Raw genomic sequence first — 22,322 nt, 5'->3', positions numbered from 1 at the left:
GGTCAGCATTGTCTTCTGCTAACTTATGTCTGATTTCTAACGGCATTTTATCTCATGTAAGTGTGTGTGTGTGTGTGCGCGCGCGCAGGCATGTGTGTGGACACATATATAATTAAATTGCACAGAAGTCCATTTTCATTCTATTCCTATAGTATAGGTCACTTGAGTTGGCCCTATGGTTCACCACATACTTATTCAATAAGTATTTTGTCCATAGCGAACCCTGGAAGCAAACAAGTGACTATAGATATCTTCTCAGGATTTCTAAATATTCTCCACTCTGAAGCAGGTTTTTGAAGATGGACCAAAAGACCACTGTCGCCCTCCTTGAGCTTGCTGCAAAGAGTCTGCTGAATAATGAGCCTGCAGCTATCCATGCCCTGGACGAAATCCCAAGAGACCTCTTTGTTCCATTGTTCAACGCTGCCTTCTTGGGTGGGCATAAGACGATCCTAAGGGCAATGGTGAGGGTTTGGCCTTTTCGCTGTCTCCATATTGGGTCACTGAACACACGAGAGTCATACTATGACATCTTGGAAGCCATGATTGATGGTCTGCAGATCCTCCCTGCCCAGAACTCTTCCTCTTGGTAAGACTATGACCAGTAGAGACACAGGGAGTAAGCAGGAGTGTATGCTGTAGCCTGGGGCAGGGGAATACCTAACGGTCTCCCAACAGTAGCCAGTGGTGAATACTGCAGTCTTTGCAGAGCTGTCGGTCAGCACTTGGGGTCACCTTTGGGACTGTATTGCCTTATAGAATTGATTATAGAATAGAGGATTTATGAATGGATTTGAGTGCGATTACACAAAAGTGGAATATGGGCATTGAGACAGGGAAAGACGGGAGGTGAAGGAGGGGGTGGGGAAAGGATGAAAGACGCTGCATTTGTGTGGAAAGAACTTCTTGGTGAATGGCAATGAAGTGAAAACCAGGGTTAAAGTGTTCTGTCCCTGCTTCTCATCATTGATCTTGCTGGGTTATATTAAAATCAGCTATCTCTCATGTGTTCTGTCTCTTCCTTTCCTTACAGGGGGCCCAAACTGAGGATCCTAGATTTAAGACGTGACCTGGTCTGTAAGACAATATGCTCTGAGATTGGGACTGCATTCCCTTTCTGTTTTAAGTCATGCATTTACTCTCAGCACTCTATCCTTAAGATAGAAGAAGCTCAGCATAGAGTCATGTGCCTCGGGATTGGTAATTCTGGGTCTGAGCCTCAGTCAGCTCAGGAACCCATGGAATTACTAGTGGATATTTCCCTCAATAGTACCTTGAGAACAGAGCAATTCCTCTCTTTCCTTTGTAGTAAGATTCAGCAGAATGTTGGGTCCTTGCACGTCTGCTGCAGAGATTTGCAAATCGATAGAATGTCTGGGCACAAAAGTATCCTGCAGTTTCTGGATCTGGGGTGCATTGAGAACCTGGAAATGGATCAGGCTAATCTGAGTGAAGTCATCACCCTTTTGGCTCAGATGATCCACCTGAACAGCCTTACTCTGTGTAACATCCCCTTTAAAACTTATAATAGAAGGAAATTCAGATCTTTTCTCCTCTGCCTTGGGCGGCTGGACCATCTCCAGGAGCTCAGCTTGTCTTTCTTCTGCCTCACAGATCAACTGCACAAACTGCTCAGGTGAGGGGGTGGGGAGGAACCTGGGTTCCCTGATCACCTCATTGTTAACACAGAAGAGACCATGCTTGGATCTTCCTAAGCTCCTTGTAACCCATTTCTCTCTTTGCCTCAGCATAGGCACTGCTGGGAGTTTGAACATAGCTGGGGGAGAGAGGGGTACCTTATGTTGAGCAGCAGATGAGGTTAGAAAAGGAAGCTGTGCTCATTCATTCATTTGTTCATTCAGTGACCGTGGGCAGACCTTAAAAGATGTCTGTAAATATATTGGTGAAAGACTCAGTCCTTCTCCTATTGGATTTTACAGCTCTCTAGAGAGGAAGGGGAGGCATTCAGATGGAGAAACATTAAGCTATAGGACTAATGCACATGCCCATGGATGGGCCCCAATAGTTAACACTGCCAGATAATTTTGCTCCTGCATTAACCCCCAGGCTTACAACCTGAATGGCGAGCTTGTCATCTGGGTACTAGTCAAAGGAAACCCTCAGTTGGCTGCTTTCCCAGACCCATCCTCGCCAAATAAGTGAATCAGATCCAACACTGATTATGTCGTATATACTAAGTGCATGCAATTTCTTCACTTAATCTTTCCTGCAGTTCTGTATAATAATTACTGCTGTGCACGTTTTCAAGATTAAAACCCTGTACCTCAGAGTGGTAAAGTAACTTTCTCAGGGTCACAAATCTATAAAGTCTGATCCCAAAGTCCACATTGTTAACCACTTATTGCAAACCATGAACACAGTAGTTTATTCTAGATCCTTAGGTACCTATAATTTGGGGCTCATTGCCCTCATTCTTCTGAAATAACCTTACATTTTTCTCTCTATAGAGTTGTGCCACCTCAGTTGGATTCACTGTATCTACCTCACTGTCAGCTTTCTCACAGAGATGTCACTGTCCTGTCTCAGAGCTCTCAGGCCACCCACCTAAGGGTATTGAGTCTCAGTAACAACCACATCTTCTCAGAAGTTTATGAGCCCTTCCAGGCTCTGCTGGAGAAGGTCTCAAGCACCCTGCAACATCTGGTGATAAACAATTGTATGATAACTGATTCTACTCTCTCTGCCGTCATCCCAGCCCTGAGCCACTGTACTCAGCTCCATGTCCTTAGCTTTGCCTTCAATCCCATTACAATGCCTGTGCTCAAGAGCCTTCTGCAGCACTTGACTTCCTTGATGAAGCTGAAGCATGTGATTTATCCTGTCCCTGTCCATTGCTACGAGGAATGGATTTTTCATGACCGTTTGGACCGACAGAAACTTGCTGAAGTTCAGGCTCAGTTGGAAGCGATGCTGCACGGGGCACAGAGGAACGACATGAAATGGGTCAGTTGTTCAGAGTGATTTCCACAGCACAGGGAGGTGTTTCAACACTGATGTGTGGCCATGAAAGCATTCACTTTTTTTCTTTTTTTTGCCTGAAGCCCAAGTTTGTAGAGACACATATGTAAAGTTCTACTGTTCTAGGAAACTGGGGTTAGTAACGCTGGATATGTAAACTGATCTCTATAAAAGAGGAACTTTAAAACGGAAATAGAGGAATTTGAAAGGTCCGCTGGATCTCTTGCCCACTGCCCTCTACATCCTCTGGTTGCTAACCACAGTGTTGGGTATGTGACGTAAGCTGACCCAGTCATGGTACATCATTTCCTTATCCACACTGATTGGTTCACTTATCCATTTATGGGCACTTGACACAAGTCAGATCAATTGAAACTCTTCCTAGAGGTGGTAGTTGTTGAATAATTTTACCCTCTAGGGACCTGCAAACTTCTTGTGTTTCTGATTACCTCAGGTGGCTTATGAGAAACGATATGCAACTAAAAGGAAACAAACAAACAATGTCAACTACCTACTGGTATCTTCATCAGCATATTGCTACCTGATTTCCCAGGTCTCAGACCCCTGGCTCAGTTATTCCTTATTCCACACACATTCACCAAGTATCTGTTATGATTTAGGTACTTTTCCAGGTGCTAAGGAAGATAAAGTCCCTGATCTCACTCAGAGTGTAGACATTCCTATGATTTATCAGTTTCTCTACTCTTTCTTAGAGGACTTGGGAAATTATTTATTCCCCCATAACACAGTATTTTTTTCACTCTTTCCCCTTACGTAGTCTGCTCAAATGATAATGGCCTCTTTATGCTGTTGGATAGCTGCTCAGGGCTTAGGTTATGACTCAAATGTTACGTCCTCAGATAGGTTTTCTCTTACTTCCCCATTTAAGTAGATTTATTCTGCGGCTGCTTTTTCTTAAGGTACCATGTGTATTTCCTTCATGGTACACATTGTTGCCTATGTATTTGCTCCCTCTGCCCTTCCACTAGAGTTGCACTGCTCAGTATGGTGCCCACTAACCATATGTGGCTTCTGAACTCTAGAAATTTGGCTACTCTCAAATGTGATGTACCCTAGGTGTTGAATGCACTCTGTGTATCCAAGAGTTAGTAAGAAACAAAGGATGTAGAATAACTAATTGATAATTTACGTGTATTGTTTACATTTTGAAATGATAGCATACTGCATATCAAAGACAGTAAAGATAAAAGAATGTAAATTAAATTCTTTATATACTTACATGTTAGAATGATAGCATTGTATTTCAAAGACTTAGTGAAAAAATGTTGTAATAATTACCTGTTTATATGTTTACATGTCAACGTGATAAAACATTGCATTCCAAAGACTAATTGAGAGAAAATAAAGTTAATTAATAGGTTGTTCCTACTGTTTATATGTTGAAATGGTAACACAGAAAATATCAACGATAACAGAAAAGAATGGAAAAAATAATTAGTATTTTGTGTATAGTGTTTCCTTGTTGAAATGAAAACAGATTGCATTTTCATTGTTGAAATGAAAACAGATTGTAGTTTAAAGACTTAGTAAGAAAGAAGAATGTAAAAGTAATGAATGTTGCTTACATTGTTTCCTTGTTGAAATGATAGCACACACATTTTAAAGACTCAGTAAGAAATTTTTTACAATTATTTTTTTCTTATTGCTTACATGTTGAAGTGATAAACTGCATTTCAAAAACAGAGGAAATAATGTAAAACTTAATTAATAATAAATAAAAATAGTTAATAACTTGTTGTTACCTCCATTTTGCTACTGCATTTCTGACTTAGAAAGATAAACGTGTTAAATGAATTGTATATGTTGTTGCTTTGTTGAAATGATAACACATGGCATTTCAAAGACATCATAAAATAAGAATGCAACAAGGCCACCGATACCCTGACACCAAAGCCAGACAAAGACACTACAGAAAAAGGAAATGACAGGGCAATATCTTTGATTAATACAAATGAAAAGGTCCTGGACAAAATATTAGCAAAACAAATCGAACAATATATCAAAAGGACCATACACCATAAATCACGTAGGATTTATTCCAGGGTCACAAGGAAGATTCAACATTTGCAAATCAATCAGTGTGAGACACCACATCAACAAAATGAAAGATAAAAATCACATGATTATCTCAATAGACGCAGGAAAATCTTTTGACACAATTGAACATCCATTCATGACAACAACTCTCAACAAAGTGTGTATAGAGGGAACATGTCCCAACACGACAAGGGCATTTATGACAAACCCACAGCCAACATCATAGTGAATGGCGAAAAGCTGAAAGACTTTCCACTAAATTCAGGAACAAGGTAAGGATGCCCACTCTCACCACTTATATTTAACATAGTACTGGAAGTCTTAACCACAGCAATCAGACGAAAAAAGAAATAAAAGTTACCCACACTGGAAGGGACAAGGTAAAACTTACTCTTTGCGGATGACATGATACTTTGTATAGAAAGTTTTAAAGCCTCCGCCCAAAAACTATTAGAACTAATGAATGAATTAAGCAAACGTTCAGGATCCAAGATTAACATACAGAAATCTGTTGCATTTCTATATACTAATAGTGAAATATCACCAACAGAAATTTTTTTAAAACTCCATTTAAAATCACATTGGAAAAAATAAAACACCTAGGAGTAAACCTAACCAGGGAGGTGAAAGCCCTATCTGAAAACTATGAAACACTGATGCAGGAAACTGAAGATGAACAAAGAAATGGAAAGATATCCCATGCTGTGGGATTGGAAGAATTAATATTGTTAAAATGTCCATACTTCCCAAAGTAATCTACAGATTTAATGCAATCACTATCATATACCCATGCCATTTTTCACAGAACTAGAACCAAGAATCCAAAAATTTATATGGAACCACAAAGACCCCGAATTGCCAAAGCAATCTTGAGAAAAAAGAGGGTTGAGCCTCTGGAGACCTTGTCTGAGGGGCAAGCTGTGTCTGCACTGGGTAGGATCTCCTGGAAATTTATAAAAGGAAGATCATTTCTGACACCTTGATTATTTGGAAGAGAGTTTGACTGGAGAGAAAGAGTATTTAGGAAATCCATATTATGCACACCCATAAGAAATCATGCCAGTGGACCCTTTTTTAGAAGCCCTTTAAAGCTTAGTAGAAGGCCAGAAAAGAACAGGAAAAGGTTCCTCCTGCAGCCTAAATTCCCTGTTGTCTGTCCTCTCTCCCATGCCTTCTTTTCATCCTTAGATTCCTTGTGGGATAAAGTATGACAAGACATGGCTAATGAAGTCAATCCAGAGCCATTGCAGTGTCCCCTTCACTCCAGTGGACGTAAGAGAGGATGCCGAAGCCAGACGCGTGGGCACAGGGAAGGGGGAGAGAGAGACCTGGTTCAGCAGGGTCTGCTGGCTTCTGATTCTATTGCTGTTGCATTCAATCCCTGTAGTTCCACTTTGTGAAAAATGGGGCTCGATTCTTTGTCCAGGAAGCTAGCACTGCCTCTGCACTGATGGATGTCAGCTACAAGAATTGTGACGAGGAGAGCCGAAAGGTGTGTGTCGAGGGCGTTACGTGTACCTCGTCCTGAGGAAGGAGTACAGGCCAGGGGCTGTTTTTCCTTTTTGGAACTACAGTTCCGAACTACAGTTCCTGGTGCTTACCCCACCTCTTCCTGCAGATACCTGTCTTTGTCAGCCACTCTGCTATTCCCTACACTGTGTGGTACAGGTTGAAGCCAGAAGAAATGGAGCAGCTAAAGGTAATGCAGACTCAAGGCGAGTAGTGTGCCAGCGCTCAGACCCACCTCTCCTTCCAGTCCCCCGTCCCCCTCGCCCCCGATTTCCCTGCCACCACAAGAGCCTCAGAGCGGCTCTCTCCATCTCTCTCTCCACAGCTGACCTTGAGCAAACGATTTGATGTCTCCCAGCAAGCTCTTGACCTCCACAGGCTCCGCCTTGACCCAGGTATGGCTGACAGCAGTAATTCTAGGGCGGGCGAGGGCAGAGGGGTCTTCCTGGAGGGAGACTTAGGGATGGTAACGTGGGGAGGGGCTGGTGCTGGCCCCACACCCCACTCAGCCATCCTATTCCCTCCCCTCTCCTTCCTGAAGACTTGGTGGGCTATGATATTGATATAATTCTGAATCGAAGAAGCTGCATGGCTGCCACCCCGCAGGTCATCGAAAAGTATTTCCCTGAGGTGAGGCTGTAGGCCCAGTGCTGGTATTAGGGTAGGGGATGGAAGAGATGGAGTGGAGGGCAGATTTGCCTCCAAGGTCCTAGATAGTAACCTTCACTCTACCTCTTCTTGCCCCAAAGCTGTTGTCCTTGAACTTGAGCAGCAACAAACTGTACCAGCTGGATGGCCTGTCTGACATTATACAGATGGCCCCCACGGTCAAGATCCTGAACCTCTCCAAAAATGAGGTGAGAAGAGGGAGCCAGGTCAAAGTTGGGTTGAGAGTGGGGCGGCATGTTAGTGGCCATCAGAGTGATGACAGGAGGAAGGTGAAGGTACCTGTGTGGGAGGGAGGGGTCTGGGGGTGCAAGGATCCAGATGTCCCTCTTTCCCTGGGATTCCTTTTCCCACTTCCGCGCCATATTTCTCAGCTGACGTCTGTGTGGGAGTTGAGCAAGATGCAAGGGCTGAAGCTTGAAGAGCTGTGGCTGCAAGGGAACCCATTGTGTGACGCCTTCCCAGACCAGTCCACCTATGTAAGGTCAGTGTGAACACCCTGTCACCCTTCTTGGTGACCTTCACCCATGGGAGCCTAGACTATCTGTGACAGTGCCCCTTTGCCAAAGGTGGCAGCTCTGGTCTTCTGGGAAGATCACAGGCCCCACCTTCTGCTCTCTCTGTGCCTATCACCGGTGAGGAGTTTCCTTCCCCTGACCTGCTCACCTCTGCAGGCGCTCTGGGGTCTGTTTCCAGCTCTCTGTGCCCAGTTATATTCCAGCAAGGCGTCCCAAGAGTGTGCCCCAGGAAGCAGGGCTTCTCCTCCTCACCAGGACCAGGAGCGACCAGCCTTGATCCAGATGCTGGCGCCCTGGACTGAGAAGGGTCCTCCAGTCCAGGGCCTTTTGCTGAGAGAAGCCTTCCTTCTTCGTGCTGAGATGGGGTTTGCCTCCCCGTTCTGAGAGGGGCCCTCTTCCCCTTCCTCCAAAGGGATCCCCCCTCCTCCGCCAGGTTGCCATGGGGGCTTTCCTGTGCCATGCTGAGGGCTGAGGCCATGGGTGGCTGCTGTCATGACATCAATTCTTCTGGCCCAGTGCCAGGAGCTGGACCCTCCTTGGGAAGAAGCAGGGCTCCCTGAGTCAAGGGGCCAGACGTGGGCCCCCGCCAGTGATCAGAGGGCTTCCCGAGGCAGGAGTGGAAGGCAGAGGGCAGAGGTGGTAGAGGAGAGAGAAGGACAGGCCTCTCAGGGGCACTTCCCATCCCTCCCTGCACATGTCACATCATCCCGCCTGGTCCTTCACAGGAGTCCTGGGCAGCCTGAGACAGGTATGATTCCTCAGATAAAGAACCAACTCAGAGAGGTGCAGGGGTCATCGGGAGAGAAGACGGTGATCATCAGAGGGGGCCACGGATCCTCAGCCCCATACTGAGCTGGGACCTGACCCTTTCCTCCTTCTGGGGAAGATCTGCCCCCATGGCTGCTCGGTTTCCCATGCCCAAGTCTGGCTGAGTTCACACAGGTGACAAAGTTTCAGCCAGCATCCAGTGGGCCCCCAGCCGAACATGTGCATATTTTCCCTTCCTACCTGGTGTGTCTGGACGATTCTGGGGCAGGTGAAGAGCTGCAACAAGTGTGCCGTTTCCCCTTTCTTCTCTCTTCTTCCCGGACCCCGACCACGGGAGAGCTTCTTTCCCTTCCCTTTGTTGTCTTTCTCTCCCCTGTCTCTGTGCCCCTATGTCTCTCTCATCTCTCCCTTCCTACCTTCACTCCCTTTCTGTCTTCATCCCCTCCATCTCCCTCCCTGAGCCCCACCTCACTCACCTCGCTGGCCCAGCATCCTGGGCCATTCCTGGGGGGTGTCGGGGTCTTGCCAGAATGCTGGACCCCCAGTGAGGTAGCAGAGCCCCGGGCTCCCACTCCATCCCCTCTTCTCCCCACAGCCTTCAGTGGGGCCCTGGAGGAAGGGAGGGAGGAGAAGGAAGCCCTGCAGCACGGGTTTGAAAGGCTGGTCCCTGTGGCACTGGAGAAGGGAGTCCGAGTAGTCTGGGTGGGAGCTACCCAGGCGAAGGAGAGGAAGGGAGGGAGGGAAGGAATATTAAAGTGAAGGTACTGAGAGAGATGAGGAGACAGTGCCTTTCAGACAGTAAGATGACAGATGCTCAGTGCTCAACAGGCAAGTGGACTGAAAACCCCTAAAATCAGGAGCAGAGGTGGGCAAAGGGTGCTGCTGGATTGGCCAGAACACACTGATCTCTGTTTATGGTATTACTGTTTTAACTCAAAGGAAGCATTGCAACCTTGAACCATCAACCACCTCTTCTCTATTTTTGGTTTTGGACAGGGCCATCAGAGAATGTTTCCCGAAGTTGTTACGCCTGGTAAGTGCCTACGTAAATCATTGTCTCTTACGAATGTCGGTGGCCTCTGCACCTGCCCTCAAGCCCTTTGGGTCTTGCCTAGATCACATATTAGCATCAGAACCTTAACCATTTTGGGGGACATGGACTCCTGAAAATGACATGGATATACTTGCTGGAAAAATACCCATAAATACACACACGCACACACACAAGTTGAATATAACACTAGAGACTTCCAGGACCTCATGATGAAGACATCCACTGTAAGCTTTCCCATGGAATTTCCAGGGCCCTTTCACACCTGACCTCTGACCCTCACCCTCCTGGGCCCATCCTTTTCCCGGATCATCCAGGGCCACTCCCCTGGTCTCCACTCCTGACTTCCTCTTCCCTTCTCCAGGATGGCCAGGAGTTACCATCACCAGTGACCGTTGACGTTGACACTCCCTACATAGTAAAGCCCTGCAAGGTGAGGAAGAGGATCAAACAACATTTGGGGTGTTGCAGGGAGGCTTTATCTACTGCATAGTCTCAAGTGCCATTTGATCCCAGGGAAGCTACTTTGGATCTGATGAGCTGAAGAGTCTAGTCCTGCAATTCCTGAAGCAGTAAGTATCTCTGGGAAGCTGAGCAAGGGGGGCAGGTCTAGGACAGGTGAGGCCACCTAAGCACAGGTCTGCTCAGGGGAGTTTTCAAGTCTCATTTGAGGTCCAGACCACAGAGATAGACTGTCTTCATTGCTCCTCCTTAGGTACTACTTGATCCATGACTATGGAGACAGACAGGTTCTCGCAGGTGCTTATCACGAGGAGGCCTGCTTCTCCCTGACGATTCCCTTCCACCCCGAGGACCCAGCCCCGTGAGTATGACAGCACAGGCTGTGCTCCCGGGCCGTGTGGCTCCCCAGCAGACACAGGCCAGCTCCTGCAAACACCCACCACCCACTGTTGCTCTTTGTCTCCTAGAAGCAGCTTGTGCGAGTATTTCAAGGACAGCAGGAATATGAAGAAGCTCAAGGACCCCTGTGAGTGTGTGATGGGAAGACTGGGTGGGAAAGGGCGGTGAAGGGGTCAATCATAGGGCCCAGGGCGTGGCAGCCCCTGACCTTCACTCGCTTCCCCTCCCCTCACAGACCTGCGGGTCCAGCTGCTGAAGCACACAAAACGTGTCATTGTGCACACCCTCTGTGTGTTGCCCAAGACTCAGCATGCCTTCAGCTCCTTTGTGGTGGACACGTGGTTCCAGACGGTGAGCGCCTGCTTCCTCCCTCGCGTGGGCCCAGGAAGCCGCAGGTGGGTGGGAGGTGGAGGTGGTGACTGGGCTCCTGGGCTCTTCCCTTTCAGGAATCGATGCTCTGCTTCTCCGTCTGCGGAGTGTTCAAGGCAGGTGAGTGTGTGTAGACCCCCAGCGCAGATGGCCCACTGCTGCCTCCCCCTGGCCAGGCTCACTCCCAGAACCACCTAGCTTCCCTGACCCCTTCCCTTCCTTTCCCTTCCCTTCCCTTCCCTGCATTCCACCCCTCCCCTCCCCACCTGCCCTCCCCCACCTCCCCTCCCCTCCTCTCCCCTCCCCTTCCCCACTGTGTTCTCCTGCCCTCAGGCTTCCCACAGACAATCCAGGTCTGAGCTGTGTCCATGCCTGTCTGCCCTGCACACCCTGGGCGTTGGGGACACAGGCTGTGGCGTTTGGTGGCTCTCAACCCAGATACTTACTCTGAGAACTTGGGCTGTTACTTAAGGTCTCAGTTTCCTCATTTGCAAAATGGGGTAGTAGTATCCACCTCTTGGGCGGCTGTGAAAAATGCATCCCGTGAACTTGTGTAGTGGTCGTCAGGGGCCCTGTCACTGGGTGCAGACTGCTCCTATAGTTGCCCTCCCCATTCCCGACACCCTGGCCCCCGTGAACAACTGCCCTCTCAGCATGAGTGTCCAGTCACACCCTGACTGGGGACCGCCATGTGAGCATGTACAGCACGTGTGGCTCTAAGGGGTACTGTTGTTTGTTTGCTGTTGAAGTGGAAGGAAGTTCTCAGGGCTGTGTGCGTGCCTTCACCCGGACCTTCATCGCTACCCCTGCTGGCTCCTGCAGGTGAGAGCCCTGTTGTGGGCGGGAATGCCCATCCCCACCTGGGCTCAGGGGCGAGGGAATGTGGTGGCAAAGACCTTAGGTTTACTCAGTATTGTGGAAAGCCAGCAGGGAGATCCCAGGAGCAGTGTAGCCTAGTGGTTAAGAAGAGTATGGGCCTGGAATCGGCCTATGGGTTCTCTCCTTGAAACAACACTCACTCGCTGTGTGACCTTGGTCAATTCCCATGACCTCTGTGTGACTCAGTGTCTTCTTCTGAGAATGGGCATCAGAGCATCCAGCCCTTGGGCTGTGGTAAAGGGTAAATGTGAAATTGCCCGTGAGTTGGGGATAAACCTATAAATCGAGTGAAGGTGGTAGACAGTCTCTCCAAAGGTGGGCTCTGTGGGGAGGGGCAGAGGTACCAGTCAAGGAACCTGGGAGACAGACACAGGAGGGACGTGGAAGGAATCTGGTTGCTGAGTGCCAGTGGGAGCAGAGTCAGTATTGGGGGTGTGGGTGTCCATCCACCAGTTGTCTGAGGGCCCATTTTTCCTTCAGTCTGTGCATCGTGAATGACGAGCTGTTTCTGAGGGATGCCGACCCCAGCAAGACCCAGAGTTTGTTCTCCATCCCACTGCCTACACCCACCTCCAGCTCCATGCACCCCCTCTCCCAGCAGCAGCAGGACATCATGCAGGCATCCTCCACCCCATCTGAGATGAACCTCTAGTGGTCTCAGAAGTGAGTGCTGGGGTTGCATGGGGATAGGAGGGAGCTGGGAGGAGTAGAGGAGTGATTAATGGGAACTTGAAGGTAATTTGTTTTCCTTGTTTATTTCAGTCATTTTTAATCTGAACATTTCATCCGTGGTACATATAAAGCTACCTAGTTATTTTGAGCAGCCTTGTATTATTTTTATTAATTTCATGGCTGCTGCTTCTGTATTAACAGGCAGTTGGGTGTTCAGGAGTGTGCATGAGGTTCATTCCACTGTATATGTCACAGTACATGTGGAGGGGAAAAAAATCATTACCCCAAAACATACCTCCCAGAGGTAACCGTTGAATGTTTTCACCTTCATCATATCTTCCTGTAAGTTTGCTTATGTAGGTGTTTACATATTTATTAAGCATGTTTATATATTTCTATATTTATCTACAGAAAATGAGATCTCATCATGAGAGAGAGAGAGAGAGAAGGAAATAGAGAGACTGAGACAATGAGAAAGAGAGGCTTGTGGCTGAATGGGGAAGAGGGGTCCAAGGAGGGATTATTTAATCTTTAGTGCCTTGAAACTTGAGCAAGTTAACAGCTAATGTGAAGGAGCCATCTCAGCTCATTTGTAACTCTTAAATTTGCCCATATATTAATTTTCCTTCTTATCTTATTTCTACTACAGAGCTAATGAGACACCTCAAATGGAAAAGTATAAATTTTAAGCCCAATATATATTTAGTTATTAGTGAATGAAAGAAGGGACAATTGTATTTCAATGAAATGGTAGTACTTTTTAGGTTTTTGTCTCACAGGGAGGCAGCACATGGTTGAAACTGTGGTGTGACGTGGCTGGATGACGCATGATCTGAGGACCCCTGCACTGTTGAATGGGAGACAGGTCTAGAATTTTCCTATAAACGTATTAACATGCGCAGCAGTCCAGGAGCAGCAGTTAGGCAAACACTACGGCTTGCTGCCCTGGTGCCATCTCTCACTGAGCTCACCAGGTGAGTCAAAGGCAAGCCTGTCTTCCCAGCGTGGGGAACTGGGTTAGGGTCTGCTCAGAGGCACGATGTTGGGCAGCTCTTAGGAGCTTCTGAGTCTCCCAAGAAGCTAGAGATCCTTCTGTCGTTAAAACTTTGAACTCAAGGCATACCAGAGAGAGATTTGCTTCCTTCATAAAGATATCTATATTCTCATTAGGAGAAACAATGAGAAACACCTTTCCATAATGCCTGCCTTAGCCCCAGGTTTTCTCATTCACCCGTCAGGACAGCTCTGTGTTAAAGATGAGTCCCATTTCACAGATGACAAACTCCTCCTCATATAGCTTCTATCACCTATCCAGGTAAGTGGGAGTTTGGGGATGAGGTTCCATCCCTCGCCCTCTCTAGAGGACAGTGGAGCAGCCTCCCTTTTAGACAGTGGGCTTCTAGGCCTGGAGAAATGGTCCTTTTGTTCTCCCCTGATATAACAGGCCCAAGGGGTACTCCCTCAAAACCCCTATTGAAGAATATGATAGTGCACATACATGTGCACATGCATTCATTAACTTGGAAAAGCATTCATTGTGCTCAATTTCATGGGGGAGGTAAAGTAGAACCAAATGGAATTGACAGCATATCTCCGTGTGTGTGTGTGTTTGTGTGTGTGTATCGACGGGCTGTGTATAGGAAATGTATAAAGTCATTAGTGATAAAAGTACAATATGTCAGGTAAAAACGTGGAGATGACATACCTCTGAGAGGCAGGCACTTCCTTCTTTACCTCAGAGTCCCCCTTCCTTAGTGTGCAGGACAACTTTTTTTTTAACATCTTTATTGGAGTATAATTGCTTTACAACATTGTGTTAGTTTCTTCTGTATAACAAAGTGAATCCAGTATATGTGTGTGTGTATATATATATATATATATATATATATCCCTATATCGCCTCCCTCTTGCGTCTCCCTCCCACCCTCCCCAACCCACCCCTCTAGGTGGTCACCAAGCACCGAGCTGATCTCCCTGTGCTATGCAGCTGCTTCCCACTAGCTGTCTGTTTTACATTTGGTAGTGTATATAAGTCCATGCCACTCTCGCATTTCGTCCCAGCTTACCCTTCCCTTCCCCATGTCCTCAAGTCCATTCTCTACATCTGCGTCTTTATTCCTGTCCTGCCCCTAGTTTCTTCAGAACCGCTTTTGGTTTTTAGATTCCATATACATGTGTTAGCATACGGTATTTGTTTTTCTCTTTCTGACTTACTTCACTCTGTATGAGAGACTCTAGGTCCATCCACCTCACTACAAATAACTCAATTTCATTTCTTTTTATGGCTGAGTAAATATTGCATTGTATATATGTGTCACATCTTCTTTATCCATTCATTTGTCAGTGGCCACGTAGGTTGCTTCCATGTCCTGGCTATTGTAAATAGTGTTGCAATGAACATTGTGCTACCTGACTCTTTTTGAATTATGGTTTTCTCAGGGTATATGCCCAGTAGTGGGATTGCTGTGTCATAACCCTCTTGCACTGTTGGTGGGAATGTAAGTTGTGCAGGACAACCTTTGAGGACTGAGGAAGGTAGAGTATCTTTTGTATGAGGAAAAAGCCCTTCAAGGGTCAGGTGTGGAAGTTTCCACGGGGTACCTTTTCCGATACCCAGAAGCCAAGAGCAGGGAGATGGCAAAGGAGAGGCAGCTCTGGTGGTCTTCAGTGGGGAGGGAGCTAATAAGGGTATAGTCCTTCATCTGGGCACCTCCCTGGCAGCCCCCAGGTCGCCACTGTTTGCAGCTGAGAACCAGGAGTTCTGTTGGGTAAGAACCTTCCCTGGGTCATGAAAGGTTGGGCACAGGGCCTGGCACCCAGAGAGAGCCCAGGGCTTGTCTGCTTACTTCACCTCCATTCTCTGTCTTCACTTCCTATATTCTCCAGCCTCAGTTGGGTTCGTCCCTAACTTTGTGCTAATCACCACTCCTACCATTCATACTTGGCTGGGTGGTAAGAAAAATAATAATACTCATAAAACTGAAAGAATAAACCCACAATAGTAATAAAAGATAGCAACAATTATAGCACACATATTAGATAAATTACTTGCTCAAGATAAGTCAACCAGCCAGTATTGGTTCCCAGTATCAAACCCTGGTCTTCTGACCGAAAAGGCCCCACCCCTAACCCCTGTTTCTATATTGAGTGTACTTCTATGTTAGGACTCAGGCCAACACAGGGGAAGAGACTCAACCCAGGTCCTGTGGTCAGTTGATGGCTCTGGAACTGGACATACGTTTGATGACTTCTGTCTAGCTGACCTGTTCCTGTTCTTTGCTCTTCTGTGCTAATCCTTCTTCCTGGGGCTCAATAAGAAATTGCCTCTGGTCAAACTAGAATGAAAAAAAGGAGACAAGAAAGCATGAGGAAAAAGGAAATGATGAGATGGCACCAAAGTTCACTTCTTGCTGCTACATTTCCAGATGCTGTTTCAAATCTATTTTATAGGACAGAGGAGGCAAGGTGGGCCAGGAGTAATATATCTCAAAGTCCTATTGCCTGCCAGACATTCTTTGAGATTTTCTCCTTTTCTTCTTACAAGTCTAGAAGTAGGCGCCCTTAGTCCCATTTTACAGAGGGCCAACCTCAGACTCACGGAATGTGTAAATTTTCCAGGGTCACATGTCTACACTTTGCCCTCTACACAGATCAAGCAGCAGCCTCCTGTTTTAGATGATAGAATTCCAGGGCTTAAAAGACTGATAGTGGAAACCTCGCCTGATGTGGAATCTGGGCTGTGTCATGCTCCCCATTGGACATGAAGATGATGGTAGGGATGAAATCCTACTCTGTGGGCCAAGAGGACTGGGTGTGGGGGCCACAATGACTAGCTGATTCTTGAGGTGCTGAACTGGACCCAGAAAGCAGCACAAGCTGTTGCCCTTTGGAAAGAGAACCTGAATGGTAGGATATTAACATGTACACAACTACTATATGAAAGGGGTTTTATATTTTATCTCATTTAATCCTAAACTCTTTTCAAGACCAATAGGTACTTATAAATGATCAGAATCAGAATTTTTTGTGTGTATTTTTTAAAATTGAAGTACAGTTGATTTACAATATTGTGTTAGTTTCAGGTGCACAGCAAAGTGATTCAGATATCAGATTGTTTCCCATTATATGTTATTAAAAGATACTGAATACAATTCCCCATACTTTATTACCATAACTCCTTGTTACTTATCTATTTTATGTATAGTAGCTTGTATCTGTCAGTCTCATACTCCTAATTTGTCCCTCCCACCTCCTTCTCCCCTTTGGTAACCATAAGTTTGTTTTCTATATCTGTGAGACTGTTTCTGTTTTGTATATAGATTCATTTGTATTATTTTTTTAGATTCCACATATAAGTGATATCATATAATATTTGTCTTTCTCTGTCTGACTTACTTCAGTAAGTATAATATTCTCTAAGTCCAACTATGTTGTTGCAAATGGCTGAGTAATAGTCCAGTGTGTGTGTGTGTGTGTGTGTGTGTGTGTGTGTGTGTGTATGAGTTTTCATTTCTTTCTGGATATATACCCAGGAGTGGGATTGCTGGATCCTATGGCAGCTCTGTGTTTAGCTATTTAAGAAACCTCCATACTGCTCTCCACGTGGCTGCACCAATTTACATTCGAACCAACAGTGTAGGAGGTTCCCTTTTCTCTGCATCCTCTCCAGCATTTATTATTTGCAGACTTTTCGATGATAACCATTCTGACTCATGTGAGGTTTTGATTTGCATTTCCCTTGTAATTAGTGATGTTGAGCATCTTTTCATGTGCCTGTTGGCCATCTTTATGTCTCCTTTGGAAAAATATCTATTTAGATCTTCTGCCCATTTTTTGCTTGAGTTGTTTATATTTTGATATGGAGTTGTATATTTTTGGATATTAACCCCTTGTCAGTCACATCACCTGCAAACATTTTTCTCCCATTCCATAAGTTGTCTTTTCATTTTGTTGATGGCTTCCTTGGCTGTGCAAAAGATTTTAAGTTTAATTAGGTCCCATTTGTTTATTTTTGCTTTAATTTATTTTGCCTTGGGACCCTGATCTGAGAAAATATTGCTACGATTTATGTCAGAGATTGGTTCACCTATGTTCTCTTCTAGGAGTTTTATGGTGTCACGTCTTATATTTAGGTCTTTAAATCATTTCAAGTTTATTTTTGTATATGGTGTGAAGGAGTGTTCTGATTTCATTGATTTACATGGAGCTGTCCGGCTTTCCCAGCATCACTTGTTGGAGAGACAGTCTTTTCTCCATTGTATATTCTTCCCTCCTTTATTGAAGATTACTTGACCGTAGGTGGGTGGGTTTATTCCTAGGCTATCTATTCTATCCATTGATCTATATGTCTGTTTTTGTGCCAGTACCATGCTGTTTTGATTACTGTAGTTTTGTAGTATAACCTGAAGTCTGGGAAGGTTATGCCTCCAGCTCTGTTCTTTTCCTCAGGATTGCTTTGGCAATTCTGGGTCTTTTGTGGTGCCATATAAATTTTTGGATTATTATTTCTAGTTCTGTGAAAAATGTAACAGGTATTTTGATAGGGATTACATTAAGTCTGTCGATTGCTTTAGGTAGTATGGCCATTTTAACAATATTAAGTCTTCCAGTCTAAGAGCATGGGACACCTTTCCATATCTTTGAATCACCTTCCATTTCTTTTATCAACGTTCTATAGTTTTCATCATATAGGTCTTTCACCTCTTGGTTAAGTTTATTCTTAGGTATTTCATTTTTTGATGGGATTTTAAATGGGATTATTTGTTTCCTTTCTGATATTTCATTATTAGTGTAATGAAATGCAACAGATTTCTGTATATTAATCTTTTACCCTGCTACCTTGCTGAATTCATTTCAGGGAACAGAACTTAAAAGTTAAGTAACGTGACCTAGAAACAACCTTACCAATTGCTGCTCCAGGATTCATAATCTGGAGTTACACAAAGTAATCTGGAGTTACATTTTATCCTATGAACTGACATTCGACATCTCAGAAGGCATTATTATTCACTTGTTCTCTCTAAAACAACGTGAAGTGAAATAAAAACACTAAAGCTCATTAAAAAGGATTAGATATCCTCTGCATTTCAAAAGTCACAAAAGGTGTGTGAAAATCTGGGGGATATTGTATTCAGACGTAGGTTTATCTCTTCAATGTACAAAATATTCTTAAACAGTAGAGTTAGGTCAATGATATCAAGAGCGGATGCATAGAAAAACCACTTGGAAACAAACCAAACTAAATAAATTAATAGGAAATGAATCATATTAAGCGAACAGCGTTGTCATGATGTACAAAGTAAAATATGATGACCCTTTTTCTGCAAAAGAATATATATGAACATGGGTGTATGAGGGTGATTAAATATGTTAGTGCATTACATACAGAGAAAAATCTGGAAAGTAGGCACCTATAAGTGAAGAGAAACTCTCTTTGTATTATGGTGGGCAAAAGGTAGGGACAGATGGGTGTGGCAATGTAATTTTGGTTCCTAAAAACGCATGTCTATATTTTTCCATACGTGTTAAACAAAGAGAAGTATTCATTGGTGCCCTAACAAAGTACTCAGATAAAGTTTTGTTAAACAGGTATATCAGCAGCCAAGTCATAAAATAATAGTGCAGAAATACATTTATTGACTTAGACACTAAACAGATTTCTTTGGTAATAAATCACTGAGTGTGGATTGTTGAAGATAGAAGATGTTTTTATTTTATAACTGCATTTCTATGCTGTTTCCAGAATGGAAACATCGAGTAAAATGTTGAAAATACAAAAGATTGCAAACTGATTACCAATACGCTATTCATATATTCATGGCTTCAGAAGCAGATCAAAAGAATTGATTTGACAGTTCTTTGTATGTGTGTGTATTTGTATATGTCCCTTTGCCTCAAATTTCTTTACACCAATTATTCATACACTAACTCATGCAGCTTTCTACTCAGTTCACTTAGGGGCCAGATTTCCAGTCCCAGGGCTTGAAGATCCCAGCATGGGCATGAATACAGCAGGATCGCTGCCAGTGTGAAGTCTAGAAATCTTGCCTTTAAGATGAAATTCATTCCCCTCCCCACCACCACCACAGTCCTTTCCATCCCCCATCCTTTGCCAAGGCCCCAGGTCAGACTTTTACACCTGCAGTTCTGACTCTGGTCACCAGGTGGCATTGCTCTCCATTTTCTACACATTTTTCTTTTTCCCCCCAATGGAAAATGTATATTTTAAAAACAGAATTGAAAAGTTTCCTCAAACTCTATTGGAGAAAAACAAGTACAGTGTGATTTTAACTTACTTTGAAACATTCAGATGTGTATAGAAAGACTAAAAGGGCGTATGTGTAGTTTCTACCCTGCTTCTCATTCATTTATTAATGTGTACTGTGTGTTTACCATGTGGCAGGAACTGTCAGTCCAATTCCTTATCTGCATCCCAACCTCCCTCTCTTCATCTCCAGACCTGCATAACTGGAAAAGCCCCCAGGAAACCAGATGGATGTTAGTGCCCACCGCATGGAGCCCCATGACCTCAGGCTCCATTCTAAGCACAATTAGTCCAAGCTTTACCCTGGGTCCTGGAAACCAGCATGGAAACAGGAAATGATGTAGCTTAGTGGGAGAGGCTATAACTTGGGAAGCTGTGGCACCTTCTAACTCAAACCCCTGTCCTTTTGCATAGGACGAGTAGGCTGTTACCTTCCCTGACGGGACACCACTCAGAGAGTCAAGGATGAGGTGAACAGTGTTGCTTTCGGTTTTGCTTCTCCTCACAGGCTCCAGCTGGAGGTTTTACTTTCTCTTAGACCTTTGCTCTGTCAGAGTGGTACATTTCGGAACTGGTTTTGTATGTTTTATCCCTAAGAGGGTGGTTCTATCCATTTAGTCATCTGACAGGTCCATTTGAGGTGACATAGAGTTCCTGCTTCATGAAGACCTTCTCTGCCAGTCAGGGGGAGCCTGGATCCATACCCACAAGAGACAGAAAAGAGTAGAGACCGAGCTATCAAGACAAACACAGGACCAAGACTCTGGTCCAAATGCCTAATTCTCTTGACTTAGTGAAATGGTTTTCACATATTTCTCACATGACGGTCACTTCTTTTCTGGGTTCCTCTTACACCTGACGCTCAAATATGATCCCTTTCTCTCTCTCCTGTCCACAAACATATACCCACAATAAATTCCTCTAAAAGTTAGTGGTGAAGAAAAGTTTTCTAAATATGGCTTCAAATCCAGAAGCAATAAGGGAAAACCATAGTACACCTGATTTCATTAAAAATTGTAAGGCAGAAAGCATCCCATCAGCAAATTAAACTGAAAAATTACAAATTGGGAAACATACAACTTACATCAATGACAAAGGTTATCTACCTTGTAGTAGAAAGATTATGAAAAAGCAAGGGCAAATTAGAACATTCTGAAGGAGAAAGGGCACTAGATACAAAAAGGATTTCCCCAAAAAGTGTTCCTTAAACATGTTAAAAAGTGTGAAACCTAACTCTGGATTAAGAGATGCAAAGAAAAAAACAAACAAACCAAAAAGCCGAGATGCCTCTTCTCATCATTTACATAGTCAGTGAAGAAATAGGCAATCACGTACATTGCTGGTGGCAATGTAACATGGTATAACTCCTAGCCAGGGGATTTGATACGGTGTTATGAAATTACCAGGGTACTTACCCTTGGAACCAGCAATGTCTCTCCTAAGAATCTATCCCAAACTAACAATGTAAAAAGACATAAACACAAAGCCATTCCTGCCAGAACAATTCATACAGCAGAAGGCCAGAAACAAGACATATCCACCAATAAGGGGCTGGTTGAATAAACTGTGGTCCATCTACATCTGAGAGGACTGTGCAGCTGTAAAAAGCAATGAAGACTCCTTCTCTGTACTGTTGTGGAGTCATCTCCAGGATATATTGTTCAGTGATAAAAGCCAGGTGCAGAAAAGTGTGTGGAGCTGCTGCTGTCCAATATGACGGCCACTAGCCTCAAGTAGCTATTTACAGTAAATTAAACTCAAATTACATGAAATTAAAAAATCAGTTACTCAGTCAGAGTTACCACATTTTAGGTGCTAAAGGTTCAATTCCTGAATAAGACTCAGGTACTTAATGACTGCTGTGTTGAACAGCACAGATACAGAACATTCCCATCTCCACAGAAGTTTCTGTTGGAGAGCACTGGTGTAGAATATGACAACTTTTACATATGAAACGGGGAGAAAACAAATGTATGTTATATTTCCTTATATTTTAAGAACTGTACAGTTAATACAAAAGATGATAAAAATGCGTACCTATAAGGGGACAGAAGAGCAGCCCAGGATGCAAGCCAATGACGTAGATTCTCTTAAATATGAAACCTATATTACTGGCTCTATGCACTGAAAGGGCAAGAAACAATGACCAACACAGTAGTAATCAGCAACTGTAGTCCCTAGACTGAATTTCCCACTAAAAGGAACCAGGCTTCCTTGGAGAAATGCCTGATTTTTGGTCTAGGTAAGGATTGTACCAGGTGAGTCTGGACGGAACTCTCATACCAGAAATTATATCAAAAAGACTCATAACCTCAGGGCCTCCCATTGGCCAAAGATAGAACAATTTGAACATCAAAAACATTAATGACTATCATGCACTAAAACACGTCAAATATAGAAACATCTATGACACTCTAAAAAAAAAGCCAACAAAACCAACTCACTGCTCACCTTTGAGAATCCTAGGGAAACACCTGATTTTTGAAAGTGCAAATATTGCCAGTGAACTGTATATACACCTTGCCTTTCCTGTGCTTGTTATACCTACACATAGTTGTTGAGGGAAGAATTCTTTTATAAAAGAATTTCCGCCAATACATGCAGAAGCAATTAAAGAATTTGTACGTCATGCTTTTGCAACCTTTTATGAAATGTAGCTCTAGGCAATGATCATTAGAGGCTGCAAAAAAGGGATGTGAAAAGCAGATGGGAAATTTTATAAAAGCTG

At 44.4% G+C, this 22,322-nt stretch overlaps 2 protein-coding genes across 2 annotated transcripts in view; both read left to right on the top strand.

Moving 5' to 3' along the window:
* The window catches only part of LOC309817576 (nuclear RNA export factor 2-like), a gene marked incomplete at both ends in the record, with an annotated part of 42,708 nt that extends 30,398 nt beyond the window's left edge, over nt 1–12,310 (top strand). The window contains 16 exons of the mRNA XM_082646861.1: nt 6,226–6,309; nt 6,425–6,529; nt 6,656–6,736; nt 6,872–6,941; nt 7,088–7,176; nt 7,296–7,403; nt 7,566–7,696; nt 9,495–9,531; nt 9,860–9,982; nt 10,066–10,121; nt 10,265–10,372; nt 10,479–10,537; nt 10,646–10,761; nt 10,857–10,899; nt 11,529–11,601; nt 12,139–12,310. Coding sequence (XP_082502987.1) covers nt 6,226–6,309; nt 6,425–6,529; nt 6,656–6,736; nt 6,872–6,941; nt 7,088–7,176; nt 7,296–7,403; nt 7,566–7,696; nt 9,495–9,531; nt 9,860–9,982; nt 10,066–10,121; nt 10,265–10,372; nt 10,479–10,537; nt 10,646–10,761; nt 10,857–10,899; nt 11,529–11,601; nt 12,139–12,310 — 1,455 coding nt within the window. The remainder of the gene's footprint in view (nt 1–6,225; nt 6,310–6,424; nt 6,530–6,655; nt 6,737–6,871; nt 6,942–7,087; nt 7,177–7,295; nt 7,404–7,565; nt 7,697–9,494; nt 9,532–9,859; nt 9,983–10,065; nt 10,122–10,264; nt 10,373–10,478; nt 10,538–10,645; nt 10,762–10,856; nt 10,900–11,528; nt 11,602–12,138) is intronic.
* On the top strand, nt 300–2,982 carry LOC309839436 (melanoma antigen preferentially expressed in tumors-like; the record flags this gene model as incomplete). Its single annotated transcript, XM_082681189.1, has 3 exons — nt 300–589; nt 1,034–1,636; nt 2,469–2,982. 3 exons carry the CDS (start codon nt 300–302, stop codon nt 2,980–2,982), a joined length of 1,407 nt encoding a protein of 468 aa, XP_082537315.1.
* Nucleotides 12,311–22,322: the final 10,012 nt, after the last annotated feature.

Source organism: Grampus griseus (assembly GCF_964374135.1).
Source record: "Grampus griseus genome assembly, chromosome: X".
Taxonomy (NCBI): domain Eukaryota; kingdom Metazoa; phylum Chordata; class Mammalia; order Artiodactyla; family Delphinidae; genus Grampus; species Grampus griseus.
The sequence above is the reverse complement of the archived record's forward strand: the minus strand, read 5'-3'. Positions and strand labels throughout refer to the sequence as shown.